This window comes from Hesperophylax consimilis, chromosome 11 (assembly GCF_061612785.1).
Source record: "Hesperophylax consimilis isolate HC1 chromosome 11, BYU_Hcon_1.0, whole genome shotgun sequence".
Lineage (NCBI taxonomy): Eukaryota > Metazoa > Arthropoda > Insecta > Trichoptera > Limnephilidae > Hesperophylax > Hesperophylax consimilis.
In genome coordinates this window covers 14724354-14747128 of record NC_142846.1, presented here as the reverse complement: position 1 = coordinate 14747128, position 22775 = coordinate 14724354, and the positions used below count along the sequence as shown (strand labels likewise).

General features: G+C 34.5%; 1 protein-coding gene across 1 annotated transcript in view; it reads left to right on the top strand.

The window, feature by feature from the left end:
• Window positions 1–308: 308 nt before the first annotated feature.
• LOC149419842 (proto-oncogene tyrosine-protein kinase ROS-like) overlaps window positions 309–22775 on the top strand; it is a 43627-nt gene continuing 21160 nt past the window's right edge. The window contains exons 1-17 of the mRNA XM_089637552.1: window positions 309–377; window positions 1833–1892; window positions 3544–3634; window positions 4751–4971; window positions 8910–9152; window positions 9789–9936; window positions 10037–10153; window positions 10295–10610; window positions 11603–11809; window positions 12955–13141; window positions 13678–13874; window positions 14531–14625; window positions 15030–15370; window positions 16964–17150; window positions 17454–17569; window positions 18206–18413; window positions 19927–20096. Coding sequence (XP_089493678.1) covers window positions 309–377; window positions 1833–1892; window positions 3544–3634; window positions 4751–4971; window positions 8910–9152; window positions 9789–9936; window positions 10037–10153; window positions 10295–10610; window positions 11603–11809; window positions 12955–13141; window positions 13678–13874; window positions 14531–14625; window positions 15030–15370; window positions 16964–17150; window positions 17454–17569; window positions 18206–18413; window positions 19927–20096 — 2973 coding nt within the window. The remainder of the gene's footprint in view (window positions 378–1832; window positions 1893–3543; window positions 3635–4750; window positions 4972–8909; window positions 9153–9788; window positions 9937–10036; window positions 10154–10294; window positions 10611–11602; window positions 11810–12954; window positions 13142–13677; window positions 13875–14530; window positions 14626–15029; window positions 15371–16963; window positions 17151–17453; window positions 17570–18205; window positions 18414–19926; window positions 20097–22775) is intronic.

The window sequence follows — 22775 nt, the reverse complement described above, 5'->3', positions numbered from 1 at the left end:
AGTTAAAGGGAAATTCCAGTGGCGTAGCGGCGTTAATTTTAATTTCTGCTTCTATTTTTTAATCTAACATAAACATTGTGAAGAACATTCTACTTCTGCCTTGGATACTAATTCCAAACTTTTTTTGGCAATTGATGCATTGCTTTCCAGATCACCGCCTACGAATTTGGAACAAATAGAAGATGTTTTCTCGCATACTTTTGAGTATTTATATAAAAACACAAATCATTAATCATCACCTCCAAGGTTGAGAATCCGTCTTGAAGATGACAATGTAGATCACAAAATACTAACGTAGATTGTGACAAATGTGTTTAGGCTCGTGCTCCCAACCGGAAGCGGGGGCGGCCGCCATGATGTTGTTGGCAGCCATTGCTGTACTGTCTACTGTCATGGCTGCCATCGGGCGCCAATAATTCATCGTTATAGAGTACATCGTCCATCTGCCCGTGACTTGTAATGATTATTGAGATTATAGCTGTTGATTATGGATGCCGATTGCGTAGGCACTGTTTTTTTTAATTATTTAAAAAATATATATTAACCCCTCTAATTGGATGAACAGGTCAGCGTGAAAATACCGACATTCGCGACCATTTTCGTGTCGCTAGTTAAGAAACTGAGACATTTTATCAATTTTACTTTTTTTTAAATTATAGTCCTGCATTTGAAAATAAATGTAGCTAATGAAAATAAACTTACACTAGTACCTACAGTCGGGGCATCTTCACACTGTTAGATATGGTTATCAGTGCAAAAAAGTTCTTTAATTCCATTTTTTGCCACCGATAAGATTGTAAAACTGTTTTTTTTTTAATGAATTTACTCCAATCTCTAAAAATATCCATTAGTGCCTCTTTTAAATAAATGAATTGACTTCATCTTCGTTAAAAAGTCGGAAGAAAACCATTTTTATTGTGTAGCGAAATTCTAGAGAAAAGGAACCGGTTCCCCAAAATATATTTTTCTAACATTTTTGTTTTGAATAAAAATTGTAGAACTGTTTATTTTTTACACAAAGTATTTTTGATTATTTTTTAAATTTTTCATATTTACTTATCTTGAAAGTTATTGATATTTTTATTTTGAGTTACATGTTTTATTACTATTACTCAGAGATGTGCTTTATTTCAAATAAATCCATTTCAAATGGAAATGCAAAATGCAAAATGGGTATTTTCCATTTTGCATTTTAAATGCTTTTCTAAAAACCATTTTGCATTTTGCATTTTAAATGCTTTTCTCCATGCATTTTCTATTTTAAATGCTTTTTTGCAACATTCTTCCTACTATCTCCACTCATCTTTTTTTCATAAGCCCCAAATGTCAGTCGGTCCTCAACCTTGCTATGAGAGATAATTTACATTTTTCAAGTTGCTCCCTGGTAGAAGCCCTGGCAATCGAGTGATACCATTACAAAAAATACTGATTCAAATACTGAACATGGGGCCATGACGCTGTAATATTAAATGTTAGATAGCAGTTTCTATGTTTTTACGTTGGCAACATTTGTCCCGCGCAAATTTTTTGTGGTTCATAATCTGTAGTCGTGGCATTTTTTGATTTACCATCATGTAATATGTTTGTTCTACATTCATGTCCATTATTAAATGACAAAACTGTTTAAAAATTCTATAATTATTTTAATTGTTTGACCTGAGAAACCATTTTGCATTTTCAATGCATTTTGAAAATAGGTATTTTGCATTTTCAAATGGAAAAGTTTTGACCCATTTTCATTTTGCATTTCAAATGGTTTTGGGTACCCATTTTGCACATCTCTGCTATTACTATAAATGGATTATTGTAAATGTTATTTTTGTTTGTTTCAGTGTGGACTAGGCTGCTTTCTGTGGAACAAGGCTTTGGAGACATCTTGCCAATCCGTTTGTGTGAGTACTAATAAAAGGCATACAGATATATAAATAAAAGACAAAAATGAATAAGAAGCATTAACTCTGCACTGGAATGAGATATGGTGTCGAATTAGTGTTAGTATAATGTAGTTTTTTAATAGTAACAATGTGGCATACAGTAGTGAATGGTATAAAAAATCGGAGACAACCAATGAGTCAAATACTGAAGTGTGGTAAAACGTGGCATATATGATGAACGAAGAAAGGGGAGTAAGAAGAATGTGTGATGTCGAAGTGAAAGGTAGAAGAAGTTGAGGACGCTTGTGAAAATCATGGCGCCATCAAGTGAAACAAATACTTACAATAATATTATTTCCACCTTTAAAATGAACCCTTCAGGTACAATAGAATTCACATCTTCAAAATTTTACTCCGATCCATTCGTAACTCCGAGCAGCACCGGGTTTTCGTCAGCTAGTTATTTATATTATTGAAAATTTCTCACCTTACAACTTGCAACAACTATGAAGGAACATTACAATGAAACAATGGCGGTAGCGAAACCTGGTTGGCAATAGTATAAAAATAAAGTGATGTGTACTAAGTTATTGTATTGTTTTAAATGACAATGTCACATCACAAAGTGTCTGCTTCATATGAAAATATGTAGGTACTGTCACTACTGATACTATTTTTGAATGTCTTCATCTTGAGCAATTTATTCAAGTTCATTGTACAAGTGGGTGTTTAGCTTGTTAGAAACAGTTAAAATCCATCCTCATTGACACATGATATTATTACACACATAGAAAATATTTAAAGTACCTTTTCAAATTTAAACAACTCAATAATCCACAAATGAATTAAAATTTGCATTTGTTGAGCCAAACTTTCAGACACTTGCAGTGTCCAACTACATCCCTACCTTTCTCTTCCTCATCTTCTTCCCTTCCTCACTACCTTCAGCCTTATAATATATAGAATTGAGTAAAACATCAAATTGCAATATTTAATTATTGAAGACAATATTAGCCATTCTTAAACGAAAATCTGAAACAAAAAATCAGAAAAAGAAACGGTCACATCTAGGACTCGAATCCAGGACCCTTGCCTTGCCGGGGCACCGCTCTACCAACTGAGCTAATGGGACCCTATCTCTTTCAGTCAGATTTAACTGTATCATACTTCGAATAAGAACTACATACCAACATTGTCTTGTTATTCTAAAAAAATATATATATTCATCCTAGACTTGCAGAAAAGTCAATAGAAATGCACATTAAAAAATAAAAATAAGATATGTTTATCTAAAGACGCTGTCTAGGTTGCATTTAGTTGAGTTGAATCTTGCGATCATACATAAAGATTGTTGCCAATAAAAATGTGCGGTGAGAAAAATGAAGACAATGTTGGTAGTTTTTATTCGAAGTATGATACAGTTAAATATGACCGAAGGAGATAGGTTCCTATTAGGTCAGTTGGTAGAGCGGTGCCCCGGCAAGGCAAGGGTTCTGGGTTCGAGTCCTAGGTGTGACCGTATCTTTTCCTGATTTTTCTGTTTCAGATTTTCGTTTAGGGCTAATATTGTCTTCAATAATTAAATATTAGAATTTGAGGTTTTACTCACTAAGTTATTCCAAAAAATAAAAAAAATAGTGCATAATGAATTTATTGTATATGTTTTCAGAATGTAACAACAGATGTCCTCTCAGCCAGGGAGCTGTACTGTGTGATGGGCTGCAATGGGGCCCTCAACTATTATTTTCAGATGCTCAAAGGTAACTATGTATTATTAACTGAGCGTAGCGAAGTCATGTTTTAACTCGACCATTTGGCATTTCGTCTGCCTGTAAATTTGTTTGTATGTCCCGTTTCCGGTTCAACATGGTGACCATTTTAATGATTCAGTTAAGATTCTTTTTCAAATGTGAAATAGTCATGTTTATTTGGACTTTCTTATTCACATTTTTTCAATATTATGGTACTTACCTGGCTGAAAACAGTTTTAAAAAAGCATTGAGGTAATTTCGTTTCTTTAGACAAATTGTATAATTTCTTATTAGAAATTAAAAAATGTTGCTTACATCAAATATAATATAATGGTTTATAATTAAGTAGGTAGGTATTTAAGTAACTACTTGCATATCTTATGATTTCAGAGGAAATGTTGGTTTTAATTTATTGAATGTGAGAAAAATATACATACTTTTTTTAATGTAAGATCTACAACCTGTTCATAGCTATTATATTATACTAGCTATTACCTCAAAACAGGCTCAGCCATGGTTTATAAACCATACTTTTATTGTATAAATGCAAAAAAAAGTATTTGTCATCTATATATTAAATTTATTTTCATTGTGCTATCCAATATGTCTACTGAATTACTAGAGGAGTATATTATTCTATTCTTGTAATAAAGTCTTGTGTTTTTATAACTGTGGATATTATGTCAAATTGTAAGTGCACAAATGAGATTTCTCAGGAGAACAGATCGAAACCATCCTTAAATAATAAAAGAAACCTGTATATAAAAAAAATTGGAAGTTTCCTTGTTTGTTTGATTTTCTGTACTGCCGTCAAAGTTGGTAATCGAAACGGAACACGATAAAATAATAGATTACGTTAGTTTTGTGGTTTTTTAGTTCTGTTTCTTCATTTTTCTGTTTTGTCACTGTTATATTTCGTCACTGCTATATTTTGTCATTGTTCTATTTTGTCACTGTTCTATTTTGGCACTGTTTTATTTTGATGCTGGTCACTATTTTAATTTCACGCTGATCACTGTTTTATTTTGTCGAAGTTCTGTCTTGTCATGGAACCATCAAAAGGTACTGTGGCCAAATATTTCATTACGATAAATTTTGATCATTAATATATTTGCACTCTTTCAGAGAAGATCGGCACTCCACCCGCGCCCGCCCTAGTGGCAGACAGCCTTACCGCCACCTCCCTGTCCCTGGAGTGGGAGGGCTCCCGCCACTCCAACCTGAGCTACCTGGTGCAGTGGCGCTACGAGGAGCTGGCCGGTGCCTGGCAGTACTGCCGCAACCAGACCTGGGGACACCACTCGGTTGTGCGTGTGGAGAACCTGCAGCCCTACACCAAGTACAGGGTTGGTTCATTACTAACCCACTTTTGATCATCATTGATATTGAAGAGTTTAGCCAAACCAATAAATGCTGTCGATTTCTATCATTCTGAAATACAAAAGAACTTGCAAAATACTTGGCGGTTGATTTAAAATGGACAGACAAAAGATTTTTCACAAAACCGTTTTGTATTTTGAAAATGTTTATTTACGGTATGTGATCATACATAGTACCTGTAAATCTGAACGATTGCTATTAAATAAGAATTATCAAAACTCTTTTTTTGATTGGGTACTAACCAATATGTTTTGAGAAGGATTATTATTGAAGCGTAGATTTAGAGAAAACATTTTGTATTTTATAAAACACATTCCTTTAGAATGCACCAAACCATAGATCTCAATAAAATTCGAAAAGACTTTAGTTTTTATCTTATTTAGACCAGTGGGCTGTACGAAAAGGCCCGCCGGTCGCAGGTTGCTCATCGCTGGTATAGAGCTTATATTATTATGGCTTCTTATGCTTATATTATCTGGGACGTTTTCCACTAATTTAGTTAAAAAGTTAAGGTGAAGAAGTTTTTGGATAAGTAAGGCCCTTATTCACCCCTTCCACAGGGATATGCAAGTATCCGATACTGTAATGTTGTGTACTCACGTCGCAAACCTTTGTATATAGACGCACATAATAAATAAAAATAAATAAACAATTTGTTGTGCAGTCCAAATCATGAAACCTGCGTCTCCACCAATCTTTGCTGAATTCTCAAAACGTTAACAATACAGGGTTTTCCAATAAGAGTAATAAGAGTGTTATTTTGAATATTAATTAAGGAATTAATGATTTTTTATGGCCGGAATTGGATGGTATTGATCTGGACAACGTTTACTTTCAACAAGATGGTGCTACGTGCCACACAAGAAACGAAACCATTGATCTTTTACGGGAAAAGTTTCCCGACCGTGTTATCTCTCGAAGAGGTGATCACAATTGGCCACCGAGATCTTGTAATTTAACACCTTGCGACTTCTTCCTTTGGGGCCACGTGAAAGAGAAGGTCTATGCCAACAGCCCAGTGTCGATTCAAGACCTCAAAGATGGAATTCGTGAGGCTATCGAGGACATAAGGCAGCCACTTTGCGATTTGGTTATGGAAAATTTCATGAAAAGGATATGGTCCTGTAGGCGTGGTCGTGGTGGTCATTTGACTGATGTTATTTTTCACTATTAACGGCATACCTTCCTTTTTATAATGAAATAAACATTCGATCATTTATATTAAAAAATGGCATTTTTCTTTGAATATCAAAATAACACCTCTTATTGGAAAACCCTGTAGATTGTTTTCATAAACTCACTCACAACCAAACAGTTGGTAGCTGTCATTTTTCTATCCTGCCATTCTTTGTTGACTGTTTTGTTCCTAGCATTGATTTAAAGCACACAAATTGTTACAAAATGTTTGACCCAAGTGACGCGATGTTTAATGTCAATGTGAGTGGAAACCAAAGTATGCGTGTGTACGAACCTTCGCGCAGATGTATGGCAGTAGTCACCAAGATCGTCGTAATTCCTTGAATCGTCGAGTATTGGATACTTGCGTATCCCTGTGGAAGAAGGGCCTTGCTTATCGAAAAACTTCCTGCAATGAATACCTTAAGCGAATTTTCTCAAACTGTCAAAATGTCTTCATTTTTTTGTCACTAGAGGGCGGTAATTGTACATTAATTAACTTGTGAAAATACAACGTCAAATGTGCGTTCATCATGTCGCACAGCAATGAACGTACGCAATCGGAAATCGTAAATATTAAGTAAAACAAACAACTTAGTAAAAAGGTATGACTTATTTGCAGAACCTACTATTTTCGTAAAGCATTTAATTTGACATTTTTTATAAATGTTTCATCATTCACTTGCTGTTGTCAAATCTAATTAGATTTGAACGGCTTTTGGCTTTACGAATCGCATTTGAGGAACATTTCCGATACAAAGAATGTTTGTTTTACACGGTGTTCGGAAACTCGTGGTATAAACGGTATAACTTGTGAATGAATCTACCTTTCATTTAAAGTCAATTTTGGGTTATTCCTTTTTTTATTTGATCTTTCGTTTTCGAGAAAATCGAAGGTGGATTTTTTTTGGTATATTTCAAAATTTTATATTTGATAGATTATCTATACAATTAATAATTTTGACCTCGAGAAATAATAGAAAGTTTATTTTATTATTTATATATTTGTTAAATTATTCTGTGTATTTAGTACAACTAAACAATAATCTTTTTTCATTCATTCGTTACTTGAAGCATACCTTGTTTGGAGTATTTTTTCTAGCTGCCATAGATAAATCATGTATTGATCTACAAAGAGAAAAATAATATTATTATTTGGAACTTTACAACACAACACATACATAGAATATCTTTGATTTGACAAAGTGTGAATGGTTAAGTGTTTATACGCAGAAAGGCGATATTATTGTTAATTTCCAAAAGTTTTTTTTTGTCTGTTTAATCTAAAGATAAAAATAAAAAACGGTAATAAACTTGTTTACTCCTTATATTAATACCCCTTACCATGTAAGGTCGGAACAGTGAAAAACTTGACCTGTTATCACTTAAATCGGCAGATTTTACCAAACCAACGATCCAGCGTGAGACGGTAATTTTTGGTTTTATTACCAAACACGCCATATGAAAAAACGTTCACTCTCACAACTTCAGAGCGCGTAATGACAATGAATTCTCACACACACATTAAAAAAAGAGCGCGCCGGTCAATAATCATGACGTTCGTGCTATCTGTTCGGAACAGGAACACACATTGAATGTTGTATTTTTTGTGTTTCAAAGAATATGACAGTTGAAAAAATACAATGCGACAAATTTACATAAAAAAAGAGAATTGTGAGTACTTACTGTTTTTGTAGCTTCTTTAGACTATTGCAATGCTTCAAGTGAGTCGGTATTCTACTTTTAGACCCCCATTAATGAAGCATTTTCGAAATATATACGCCGTCAAACACGGAGCGTGTAGTTTCACCACCGTCAACGGGGGCTCCTCTCCCGGAATAAGTAAAAAAACTGTGAAATGTGTTGAAAATTTGGTGCAAGATGAAGTATTTATTTAATTGATAATATCCACAGATATCATAACGATAATAAGAAGCTGTACTTCTACAGATGTGTGTATTTTATACATATATCTCTAATATGTTTAGACTCTTGTAAAGGTAAACATGTTAATTTTTATTGAAATATGTTCTTACTATGTAAATTTAAACATTATACTGTATTTTATAAAATAAATAAAAATATTAAAAAAAAAAAAAAAATGTTAAATTCTTAAGTTGTCAGCTTTTGTAGGAGGGTGTATAAAATATGCTTTAATATGTTATATTTTGTAAAAAATATATATATGTAAATATAGTAATGTTATGTAATATTACTGTCTTATTAACGAACGGAGTGGAACTAACGAAGCTTTCTAATAAATATAATATCATTAGTATGGGGTGTAAAATAACAAATGTAAAATCAAAAATATATATATATATATATATATATATATTTTAATTATAAATATTGTGTAAAATCATTATTAATGTGATAATCATAGATCGAAGTTTTAAAAGTGGGTTGCATGGTGTATCAATGTTTTTATTTTTTATGGTCGAATGCCTACATCAATTACAAAAAAAATAAGCATATTGAAAAATAATAGTCCATTATTTGGTAACAAAAAATATGAAGTCTGAGAATGATATACGAAAGGTTTAAGCCGTTTTCCAGCAAATCACCTTTCTGCCTTATAACTCACTCGTCTCTTTTACCTCAAGATACCTTTTTTACTGTATCTATTACTTATCCAAAAACTTCCTGCAATGAATACCTCAACCTTTTATCTAAAGAGACATTTTGTACTGTATCTGTTACTTATCGAATAAACTTAATTTCCCAGTTCCGAGTAGCTGTCCTTCTGTCACCGAGGCACAGCGACCCCATCGTGTCTGCGCCCAGCGTCATCATTAGCACCCTACCCTCGGGCTCACCAACCTCTGCCCCCATTGAGCTGAGGGTCACCGCTCTGGACTCGCACCGGATATCCCTCTCTTGGGAGCCGGGATCTTTTCCAAACGGGCCCATCCTGTCATACGTCTTGAGGATTGCAGAGATGGAGAGAAACGGATACACCACCTTGAAGGTAATTTATTTATTCTATAGAGTGCAAATTTTGTAAAATGTCTTCTTAACCTTGCTTTATCCATTACTGGGTTTAGGCCTCATTCCTGTCCTTCTAATGTTTCTATTTTTCCCTCTGTATCTACATAAATCATCGCAATATCTTATTCCTTCTGGATCTCCCAGTTATGCACTAACTTTCCTTTTTTTTCTTGTGGCATTGTCTCCCATTTCAGTTCTGCATTTTTTTTGTAAAAATATGCTAAGCGTCAAACATGTCATACAAATGCATGCATTACTGTTGTGTGTGTACTGCAGCTTCAGGTAGTTGAGTCTCTTGTGGGGTAAATAAGAAAAAGAAATAAAATAATATTTAAATCCCCCGCCCTCCCCCTGCACCTCTTCCACCTAAATCCCCTCGCCCACCCCCTATTCCCAGTCATCCCAACTCTCCCTCAACCCTTGTGCGGTGTTCACATAATAATAATTAACAGGTTCAGAATTTCATGAGCGGACTTTCTACTATTGGGTGGGATGTGTTACATGTTAGGTAAGCTGGGGAGATGTTGATCCCCTCTCACACTGGGTTAAAGTTTCAAGGGATCATGTTTCAGTAATAATAAATGTAATTATTTAGTTTCTTTCTTGTGAATTCCAGGATTTACCAGCCTCAGAGAACACTCTCTTCTACATGTTCCAAGGTCTCTCTCCCTCTGTCAACTACAGGGTGGGAGTGGCCATGAGAAATGGAGAAGGGGAAGGACCACAAGCCACTGTTATGGTGACCACACTGGCTCAGCCCACAGGTACCAACTACATATACATATTGTTATTTTCACAATTCGAATTCTCACGGCCAGATAGACTAGCATGGTTTTAATGCACTACTTTTTATGTTTGTTTTAGCTGTGGCCAGTCAACAGCCGATACTGATTGTAGGGGGGTCCCATCGCATTGTCCAACAACCTGCTGATATATCTGGTGAACCTGATATCATTTACAACACCACCAACGTTATACAAGGTAATCGATTTTAAACAGTGTGCATTCAAAAATACATATGTATTATTATTAATCAACGAAGAACAAAGAAGCTAAAACTAATATATCTTAACCATAGATGATTTAAGTATTTCTTTACTATCTAATATATTGTTATTTTAGGTGTGGGAATTGATGTCCGTAGAGACATTCTTTTCGTCTCTGACTCAAGCGGCACTGTCTTCAAAAGTTCCCTCTCAAAGATATCTCCTTCCACCGCCATCCTGACGCCAGACTCCATAGAGTACACTCCTCTGGACTTGTCGGTGGATTGGCTGAATAGCCACCTCTACATCCTGGGCCAAGTGAAGAGGGCAAACCCCAACCAAGTTGTGCGCTGGCAGGTAATGCGGTGCGACTTCGAAGGGAAAGGGCAAACCGTTGCCTTTGCGGGTTTCCACTCCAAACCCATTCACATTGAAGTGGATCCCTACAATGGGTAAGTAGTCAAAATTACTTCTAATTCTACAAATTGTTAAGAAGATAATTCAACCTTTGTTTTGCAGTTTGCGTGGCCAAATAGAAATTACATGGAAATTCGTATCTGTTTTATACAATGTTCTTCGAAGTGCATTGAAAACATTAAAAGTTAAATTAGCCTACCAAAGTAACCAGATAATGAGAAGAAGTCATTGCCAAAACAGTATATTATCTGAACCAACCAACCATTGCCAAATACATACTATCTTCTAAATGTCCCAGCTGTTACTTGATTTCAGTGGATCTGGATTCCACTGAAAACAATTGAAGACAATATTAGCGATTCTTAAACGAAAATTTGAAATAGAAATATTAGAATACGGTCGGATTTAAGACATGAACCCAGGAGCCTCGCCTTGCCGGGGTGCTACGCTACCAACTGAGCTAATGGGACCCTGTCTCCTTCGGTCATATTTAACTGTATCATGCTTCGAATAAGAACTACCAACGTTATCTTCATTTTCTCACCGCACTTTTTAATTGGCTGCTATAATCATGGTATTTCTTATTCAAAGTATGATACAGTTAATATGACCGAAGGCGAGGGTACTGGGTGCATGTTCTAGATGTAACCATATCTTTTTCTGTTTCAAATTTTCATTTAAAAATCACTAATTAAATAGTACAATTTGAGATTTTACTCATTGATTTATTCCAATAATAAATAAAAATACAATCTTTATTGGTGTGAAAATGTTATCTGTAATACTTTCAAGATCAAATAAAAACAATGTCTCGGAATTCAACCTTTACAATCTTGCCAAGGAACCCTTAAAAACAGCAAATAATAAAACATAGCCTTTAGTCTTGTAAATGCTCAGTGTAGAGAATGAATTACCAATTTACTAGGAAATCATTCCTAGATGCAAACAAATCTTTTTCTGATTTTCTGTTTCATATTTTTCATTTGAGAGTTGTTAATATTATTTATTTAATAAATGAATTGTTTAGATACCTGTTCTGGGCTATCCCTGGAGCAAGTGGTGGTCTATACCGCCTGGACTTGGCCGATATATCCAACGGAGTCAAGCACAATATCACTCCTGAACAGATCCTCAAGGAACCCAACCTGGGTGCCTTCACCTTGGATCACACCAACTTCAGGATCCTGGTGGCGCACCTCAAGAGGAACACTGTTCTCTCAGTTTCCCTAGATGGGTAAATATTATGCAATTGAAATTCTGACATTTAAATAAACATGTTTAAAGGCGTATTCCTGAGGTTATTTAGACTAAAAATATAAATGATATTTTGATCCTCAGTGATTAAAAACATTATAAGTATAAATGATATTTTGATCCTCAGTGACTAAAAACATTATAAATATAAATGATATTTTGATCCTCAGTGACTAAAAACATTATAAATATAAATGATATTTTGATCCTCAGTGACTAAAAACATTATAAATATAAATGATATTTTGATCCTCAGTGACTAAAAACATTATTAATATAAATGATATTTTGATCCTCAGTGACTAAAAACATTATAAATATAAATGATATTTTGATCCTCAGTGACTAAAAACATTATAAAATGTAAATAATGTTATTTGAAATTCTGAAATACATTATTGTGTATATGTGGTGTTAAGATACGTACCTGGCTTACTTTAATCGGTGTTTCTGAGGTTAATTGTAGTAAAATGCAGATAACATACTATTACACAGTACATCCATTTTAAAAAGTCTTTTAAAATTTATAACAAAATAAAATTGGTTTGACTGAGGATTGTACCTTCCTTCTCAGGGACTGGAATCAACCAGGCTAACAACCTCGCCAAATGCCGATCGGGTAGGACCGACATTTATTTCATATATTGACTGCTGTAATGTCATCAGATTTCAAAGAAAGCATGTATGTGTGCGTCTGTGATTGCCATAAAAAATTGATAGAATGTAATATCATTGACAACGAGTCTACCTGGCGAGATTCAGCTCGATTGTATATCAGGAAGTGGGTTAATTTCCACTTCCGAAATTTGCATTCATTCATTACCGAAAACAAAAGTGATGTTCAAATAGATGTATTTAAAAAGGATACTTGTGTTAAATGTTCCTCAAACTCTAAACATTAGTTTAGAAATATGTAGTGCAATACAAATATCTGTAGCTATTTACTGCTTTGTTTGCCTAAAACCACTTAAGTATTATGAAGGATATATCTCTTCTCATGAAAATTGCAGCTAATTTAGTAATTTCTTCTTCTTCTTAGTCTGCTTATTTCCGTCTGATAAGAAAATGATTTTGGTGTAACGGCATTATTATAATTCATATTGTTTTTTTTGTAATATTTTCCAGTCGCGAAGTATCAGACTTTAGGAGCAACACACAGAGCGCCATGTTCTACTCAGTGCAGTCCCTGTCCTTTGCAAATGGCCTGTTTTACTGGATAAATGGGAAAGATGTACTGAATGAGGAATATTACGAAGGACAAGACAGCTACTTCCACAATATTTACCCGGACCTCATCGGCAGTTTTAATACCGTGACTAATTTTATATTATAACTTACTATACAAATTACATAGATAGATGTGAGCTAAAAACTCTTTAATTTCAATTCCTTCTTATAGTTAATTCCCCACAAGTTATTATTAAGATGAACAAGTCGTGGATCCCCCAAGGAGACAAGCCACGATAAAGTGAATCATATTCTTAAAGTCATGTCAATAGTCAGTATAACCCTCATAACCTTTTAATTTCCCAAAACTTGCTCTGTTTTCTTTCCTTAAAAAGAACCTCCTTACAGCATCCCCAAGAATTATTTTCCTCGGCGCCTCCTGTGCGGATTCAATGTAATTTTTTTTAAATGTCATGACAGAGCTGCTAAACCCTGCAGATAAATGGCATTATGTTTAATTGCTAAGTTACAGTAAACATTTTTACATAATTGTCAATCTTCCTGCTGTCTGTTCCAAATGCCCAAGGATGTGGTATTGACCTCAACACCATCCAGCCATCAAGTTTAGGTTTCGCAATGCTTTTTCTTTGTCTTCTATTTATTTGTGCTCTTATTTCTCAGGTCATGGTAGCTTTCAACTCCTCCCAGCCCATCCCCGTGGCGGCTAATCCCCCCACGGGACTGCAGGGGGTCATGGGGCATGCGGAGGGACGCATCAGCTGGAGAGGTCCCCATCGGCTGGGGCTACAGGGGGCGGGTGCCTGGCAACACTGGGGGTACATCCTGCACATCATCTCTGGCAACTCCACCATTTACAAGTACGCATCTGTTTTACAATACTTAACTTAACCTTTTGTTCGGGTTAATTTGTTGAAGTTTATCAATGCCCACATGCGGAAAAGATTTATCATGGCAGATAGAAAATAATGCAATATAGAATCAAATGAATCAAAAATGTGAAAAACGTCTAGAGATGTTTATAAAAACAAAAATGGCTGTCGGGACACTGCGTTAATTAACACGAGAGGGCCTAAAATCACTTATAAACATAAATATCAAAAACCACTGTGTCGGTGCTAGACCAAATATTACATTGCGCGTGTGTAATAGGTGTACGGTCAAATGTGTATTTGTAAGTGCGTCATTTGCTGAGTAGATTTTGAACTCCTGCGAAATAGTTCACTCTTGTCACGCACAGATTTTATATTTTAGAGGAGCGCTGTATTATCGGCAACCGAAGTATCGCTAATAAGCTATCAAACGTGTGATGCGACCGCGTACAAATTGTACATAAATAAAGCAGATGATTGCAAAGAGTTGAAGAAAACCTTGCGAGAGATTTATCCTGCACATAAATATGAATGCATTCAAAAAGTTATCAATATTGAATCAAGTGTTCTGAGCAAATAAAAATAATGATTCAGTATTATTATACCTACACTTTATACAAATTTATGATTGCTTTTTCTTTCAGAACACTCTCTGGTTCCACAAGTTATATTGCAGAAGGCTTAAAAGAAGAAACGGTTTACATCATCAAAGTTGCAGCCGTTACTTCATCAGGCACTGGTAAGTTATACACGGTGTCCGGAAACTCGTGGGACTAGCAAGAAACCAGTGAATTAAAAAAAAACAATATTTTCAGGAGCTAAAGGATTAACATATTAACCCCCTGATTCGACTCCTGAGCGACTGATTTTTTTTGACCGAAATCAACTACAGATTGGATTTACTCAAAAATGAAAGCTCAAATCAAATAAATTTATGCCTCAAAATTGACTCCAAATGTGTAGATAGATGCACCATTTTCCAGCTTGAACTACAAATTTCCATACACCATATATAATACATAACTAGACCAAATTTTTATAATTTTTAATAATATAAAACTTGAAAAGACCTGTTGTCACAATTTAGTTGAATTTTGTAGTAATGCTTCGATGTAATTAATCTAATATTATTCTATCATGTAGGTCCATGGTCTTCAGAATTCTCCGCCAAAACTCTTCCCACATCACGCAGCGGCCTACCTAGCTCCATTCTCTGGTCTGCGAAAGAAGGAGTTGTTAGGTCGGACTTAACCGGCAACAACATCCACACCCTGATACACAAGTCCCAGCTGAGGGACATGCACATCACCGACATCTCTTGGTACAAGGACCAGCTGTACATGGTGTCCAACTCATCCAATGTCATGTGGTACAACACCACCAGCAATGAGAAAGGGTGGCTGCACGATATGGACAATGTGGGAAGTCTGGCCGTTGATTGGGTTGGAGGGAAATTGTACTGGTCTAGCCCTAAACAACAGCTTGTGAGTATAAAACATTCATTTATGTTGGGATTAAAACTTCTTATTAATCAATGTTTGAAAGATAAAATTTCTACTTTGTTTTATACCACTTTATTTGAATTATATAGGTCGACCGGTTTTGATTGCACTCAACCTTCTTCAGAACAAAGGAAATATAAAACAGTTTTATATTTTCATTGTTAGAAAATTTTTCATTTATATAATGTCAAGCTACTAAGTGTTTGCTTTCTTCGATAAATTAACCCTTGGGACCTTCTAAGACCCAAACAGTCCCAAATGCCGTGCGCGCATTATACTCTCCTAAGACCATATTTGTCCCAGAACGACCGCACATTATTAAAATGCATATACATATCTCTCTTCCTCTCATCTAAAAATTAATTATTTCTTTTATGTCAGAAAGAGAACGAAATAGTGCTTGTTATTGTCTTTGAAAAAATGGAAGCTTGTAGAAGGTTCGATCCGTGCAAATCAACAACGTCTCAAGGGTTAATGTATGGCTTTATTTGTCCCCTGTGAGAACAACTGTAAGCTATTTTCATAAATTTAATACCCTTTTATTTTTACAACACCAGGACACTGTCTTCTCAAAATTCCCCGATTCCAAGACTTCACAGTCTCGAAAATAAATATTCTGATCTGGGAGATATATTTCATCTTAAAAATAATCAATATAAATATTGTTTATTTCAATTCTTTTATATATCGAGACACAAATAGACATCTATAATTTCCGCAATATATATATTTTTATTTTTATTTTGAATATCTATTTATGACCGGTCAGTGGTTGAGTGGGCATAGCGCTTGGGTCTCACCCGAGCGTCGCGTGTTCGATTCCTCCTTCGAAGTCCTCCATCACAACACAAGCAAAATTTTCGGCTTTCTGTGGTGGTAGTAGGAGATTTTCAAACATTGTTGGGTTATTCGTAACCTGGGAATGTTTGTCTTTCTTTTTTAAAAATTTAAAAAAAAAAAAAAAAAAAAAAAATGTGAAACTTCTTATCATTTTTACTAATGTATCTTATTTTATCATATGCTTTTGTTGTAACATTTAATATTTTTTCTTTTTTCGTTGTATTATGTTTCCTTTATTGTTTTAATTTTTTAGAATTTATAATAACTGTGATACTTTACTATTAAACTTTGTAGTGTGTAAAAGCCCATTAGGGCGAGTAATAATAGTTAAATAAATAAATTAACAGTTGCATAATTTCTGTGTCACCAACACATAAAGTTAAGGCGATGCACCGCGGCGTGTAACATTCAGAATCAGACAAAATCACGCACCCCTTATGTAGATGACGATAAGGTTAATATTTCCAATTTTCCGCCTGTTTCGATTGAAATCGATTATTTAAGAAATTTTCAGTACTGCTACCTCTCCAAATGTTTTGCCCCGGTCAGTTAAAGCAGGCCAATTTCTTTACCGCCGCAGATGCGAAATTTGTGCGCCAGTTTGTTAATATTTCATGCAACTTTGGCACCTGCTAGTAGGTGCCATTTTTTTTACTCAGCTTTTGTTTGCTTAGTTTTTTTTGTGTTAACAAACCCAAAATGTAGCACCGTCCTTAATACTTTAATGTTTCGCAGATTACGAGAGGTAACCTTGGAGGCGGTATGCGTGAACCCGTCCCCATAGTGACAGTGGGCAAAGAACTTAAGCTCGATTCGTTGGAAGGCTTCATCTACTGGAACACAGGCCATGCCATAGAGTGTGCAAGGCTTAATGGGGAACACAAGTTCACCTATTATCCTGCCCAGCTGTTTAGGAAACAAGGTAAATTCATTAATACTACCAGTCCACAATGTTATGCTGATACTAATATTCCCGAATAGGGGAATATTGAAGGAATTCTCATCTAAATGGCGAAATCCGCAAACTAACCAATGAGATTGTCTCCTGTAACGAAATTTCGTGTTCTTGATATTAGAGCATGCTGAGGATAAAAGTTTTCAATTTGAGAATGCTTCTCACCATAAGAGGGTTTAAAATTAGGTTAAGTACCTATATAAAGTAAATTTTATTGGTAGGTAAAACTATTTTATTTTGTGTATTATTTATTCTGATCTGTTGTTTCAGTGATGGGTTTGACGGTAGACCTCCAGGGTAAGAAGCTGTATTGGATCGTTCACGGTTATGAAGGAACCAACTTGTATAAAGCCCCCACTGCCGATGTGCTGAAACCAGGAATGGAGGTAAACAAACAATAAAACTTATATAGTCAAACATAAACACTGACTTCATTTTTTTATTTGATTAAAATCAAATTTAATAATATAATTATTAAGTTCTGCAAGTATTTTTTGGTTTTTGGCAATTGGCTGGCAGCCATCTTTTATGATTTGTATTCAATGTGGTGTTTAGTGAAATATTATAATTTTATTTGTGTGTTAATGTACTTATAACGGCTCATGATTTTTTTGGGTATTTTATGAGGCAAGGAATAGGATACGTCATTGAAATTTAAGTAGGTTTTTGCAGTTTTCATACATCTTTCCCCTCACCCCACAGACTTAAATTTAATTTCTTAAATAGTTCCGTTCAAGACTTTTTAGGTTCATGTTTGAATGCCATGACATACCGGCCAACTTAATGGCTGATTAATTTATTTGTCTAAAAATGTATTTTTTTTACACGCTGCGTGGATAAAAATAACACACATATGCAAATGTAAGTTTCTGCACATTCGAAAAAGACATCAAAATTTTGTCTCTTTTAAAATTTCTTGTGAAATACTTATTTCAACTGCTGTGAATCAAGTGTTTCTGTTTTGTCTCTTACAATAATACATATTTTTAAATTATACTGTCTATTATTGATAATAATTCTAGGTATCTGGAACTCTAATAACATCCTTATCTGGAACCACAATAACGGGCCCGTTGTGCTACTTCAGCCAACGTTTGATCTGGCTGCAAGACGACTCTAATGCGGTCATATCAGATCTGAGCGGGCAAAACAGGGCCACTTTGAATGTGGTCACCACCTCCAATGTCAACATGATTGCAGTTGTGGATCCTGACCTGCAGATGAACCCTGGTACGTAATAACATCTGTACACATTGATTTTCATGCATTCACTCCTTCCTCATTAAAAGGACAGCACGAGTCCCGAGATAAGACACAATGCCAATAGAAACCTTAGGACACCTTGTCACCTTGTGAACTAAACACAACTAAACAGTATTTCAATGTGACAGTATCTATTATAAAAAGAGATTGTATGCGATCATCATCGACGACCATCCTAAAATGCTTACACAAAAATCTTCTTCTCACACGTTATATATGAAAACGAGAAAGACAGAAGATATGATGACATCACAAACAACCTCTCTCTGGGACGACTATATCATGCCATTTCTCCTCAGGGTTAGGCAGAGAGGATGGATTGCCACACATCTCTGTATTGGCACACCCCTTGCTTCATCCACATTAACTTACTTTTGACATAATGCGACAACAAGTGTATGATTCACTTCATTGTACTATGTCTTCCTTGGGGTCCTTACTTCTTTTTCGATTCAGTTTTGTATTTTATTCTCCTGTAACTCCATTCAAACATTTGTGTAGTATATCTTTGGATTAGCTTATACATACAAACAGTACCTAAAGGATTACAGAAGGAAAGAAAAAATAAATGCAAACTCCAAACTCATTGGAGTTTACATTGCATTTATTTAAAATTCGTCTAAAAACAAAGCATTTTACACAAACCTGGGTTTTACTTCACATTAGAATCGAAATTAAAAAGATTGTCTCCAAAATCCAAATGCATTAAATATCACCACATTGACGCGCTATAGAAATCTCAAAGTGGCAAACAAAAAATTTACTTCAATTGAGAAGGCGTTTAAATAACTCTGTAAACACTAGTAAAAACAAAGGAAAAACATTTGTAAATACACGCAAGTTACTTATTATTACCGATTATTATAAATAATATAATTGTTTCCTGCCTGAAGATTTTATGCGTCCTTAGAGAAAATGCAAGGCCGAGAGTGTAAAGGTCTGGGGGCGCAATTGCCAAATTACGAAGTTACTGCTGTTGCCAAGCAAAATTCACTGTTTAAAATAATTTAACCACTTTTATTTAGATGGTCGCGGTAAAAAAACACACAAACCAGTAGTAACAACGAGTACCAACAAAAATTGCCGCCATCAACTGTTGTTGCTTTATTATGGCACGGCACTGACTTAATCACTTAACACCTCGAAAGGCTCCCAAGTCTGTAAACTAGTTGGCTTTGAGATAGTTTTCGACCCAACTTTTGAATACCAAAATGGCTCCCGGTCCTATCGTTTATTCCGTTCATGCAAACATATTTTTTGAATGTCTATGTTTGTCATACATGAACAATGTTTGAATTAAATTTATTCGAAACATAAGTGCTTCTTACTTGCTACATTTAATCTTAATTTTTTGAGAAGTTTAGATGTATTGTAATGTTATTTTAATATCACTAATTATTTATTAACATATTATTATCATCAAACCCCTTTACATAATTATAAATGAATAATTCTATTTAATGTATTGTTTTTTTTCCAGTTGACAAAGAAATTATTAACGTCATCCCAGAGTCCGTGGATCCCACTTCTATCAGCATCCTGGGTGATTGGAATACCTTTAATATAACATGGAATCCCGTCACCAAAGTCAACTATGGACAAGTCTTCTATGAGATCAAGATTGAGTACAATCACAATATTCATGAGGAAGTAAGTATCTCCGGTGGCTTTTTTTTGTGTTTCCCAATTATATATTGTAAATAAATACAAAATTTGCTGCGTCATAATAAAAAATAAAAAAAGAGAAAAATCGTAAAAATGATTGCCGTATTTTCTAAAAAACTAAACATCCCTCGTAGAGATAAAAATGCCACACAACTATGTCTTGGCAGTAGAGCTTTCGATCCCGGAGATTTTCACAGAACCGGGATTACTGTACTGGCAATTTTTAGTCCTCGGGAAATGTTTAAATCAAAAAAAAATTATAAGTTGGAACTGAAGTTCCAACTTCTAATATAAGATAAAATTTTTATCATTAAAATAAAGTTTTCAAATAAAACATCCAAGTAACTAATCTTGCTTTGAATTTATTAAGGCCATAGACATATGAATATTAGTAGACCTGCCCTAAGTGATTAAAAGCGTATTACCCCCACTCCCCATACCGGTTCCATTGGAGCCGGCTGTGCTCGCGAATGGCCTCAAGTGAAATTTGAAAACGTGACGTCATCATTCTTGTGCGAACTATGGTCGAGGCATCATCGGTTCATTTTACGAAATAACACGGCAAAATGTTGACTTGTGCTATGAAAACTTGTAAAAATAGATGTGAAAAAGAGAATAAACCCAATTGTCGTATTACATTCCATATATAAGCATTATTTTACTTTATTTTAAGCATATTCACATCATATAATATGGATCAGTTGTAGAAACATAATATACTATCACATCGAGAAACGTCTGGACGCGAAACACAAAGCTGGTTGGTTGCTGGGAAGTAAATTATGAACATTTATAAAAGTGTCTTAACTAAATACTTAAACGAAATATTCGACTCTGAAAATAGAACCGAATTTTTTTGCCGAATTTGGACTTCGCAAATTTGTTCATAACGTGGCGAGTAATTTGCGCTCCCATGTAAAAATGTCTATTCATTCAAAAGCAGATTTTACTTTTAAGAAGTAAATGGTGATATTATAATGCGAGATGCCTATTTACTGTCAGATTGATTTATTGACGAATCACAGTCAGCTTCACCCCCTTCGTTCTTCAACAGTTGATTTTACCCCTCGCCATTATCTTCTCGTCTATTAATTCCTATGTCTGTGATTAAGGCGTTATAATTTATTATAACCTCAAATGGAAGAACCAGATTGAAAATGTAGCTAAAAGAGTGCGCACACTGATTCATATATTTATTTCATTACGGGAAATTTTAAAAAACAAGACTATGGGCTGTGTAACTCTTATCATAACCTACGGTTACATTGGGTGGGGAGGTACAGAAAGAACAACATTAAACCCGTTATTGAAGGCACAGAAATCTATTTTACGTGTTATTATGAAGAAACCTTTCAGATATTCGAGCTACGCTCTCTTCAAGGAATTTAACATACTAGATGTCCGACAGTGTTATATGAAAAAAATGGTAATCCATGTTCATAAAAAAAAAAAAATAATAAAAACAGCCGAAGAAATGAGCTTTCCGTTCCAACAAGCAACAGAGCGGCTTATCAAAAACTATTCTCATATCTCGGTTCTAAAATATATAACAATATCCCCTCACAGCTGAAACTGTGTGAATTGTCATCCTTCGGTCCAAAATTAAAAAAATGTTTACTAGATCTAGGCAGGACTGATTCCGAAATATTACTAAAAAATGTTATCTGATAATTATTTATCACGAACGCCTAGTTGTATCTTTGCTTTTACATACTTATTTTCTCTATTCTTAAATCCTATATTCCTCTAGGATAATTTGAAACGTGTTATTTTGACTGTCCTAAAACCGTAAACCTTCCTAGTTGGACAGTCAAAAGCTTCCTTGCATAAAATGTAATTAATATTATAAAAAATAAATAAACTGCACAAAAGTAAAAAACAAAAAAAAAATCGTTGCCCTTCAGTATTTTCTTCACATTTGTTCAGTTTGCAATTTTTCTGTGTATTTCAAATGTGCTATATACCTACATCTTATTTTTTTAATTTTCCGTAAAAACAAATACTGCTTTAGAAACTAGGTATGTATATAAAATTATCTTTCCGGTGTATGCATTTAAAATAAACATTTCTATTTCTAAATAATACAATTTTTTTATCAAACGTGAAAAATGTAGTCAAAAACGCTAACCACATTTTTACTTCATTTTTTACTCAAATCGTAGAAAAATTGAGAGAACTAGATATTTCAAAAACACATTTGTTTTGTTTGGGGAATTTGTAAGAAAACTATACTTTTATCTCGTTCATATAATAAAAATAAGTTAAACCGATTGTTACGATAGCGGCGCTAAATATGAATTATTCATTTTTGATATTTTTAGAATTTTATTCCATTATAAATGTTTGAGGCAAACTAGAAAAAAAATTATTTCTTTTTCTAATGTCAAAAAAATTATGTATTTCCGCATAATAGCAAAAAAATAAAGATAATTTAATAAAATATGGACACCTGGTCATATATGACCCTAAAACGCTGGAGGGTTTACAATTAAAAAAAAACTCATTAATATTTCGAGATTTAAACTTTGATCTCAATAATATCCAAGTATCTAATGCTACGTATACATCCGCGAGCCGAACTGTCGAACTGAACCTCAACTTATGGCAAAGAAACGAAGCAACCGTAAATGGCGTGAAATGCCGCTTGCAGTTGACTCGTTCCTT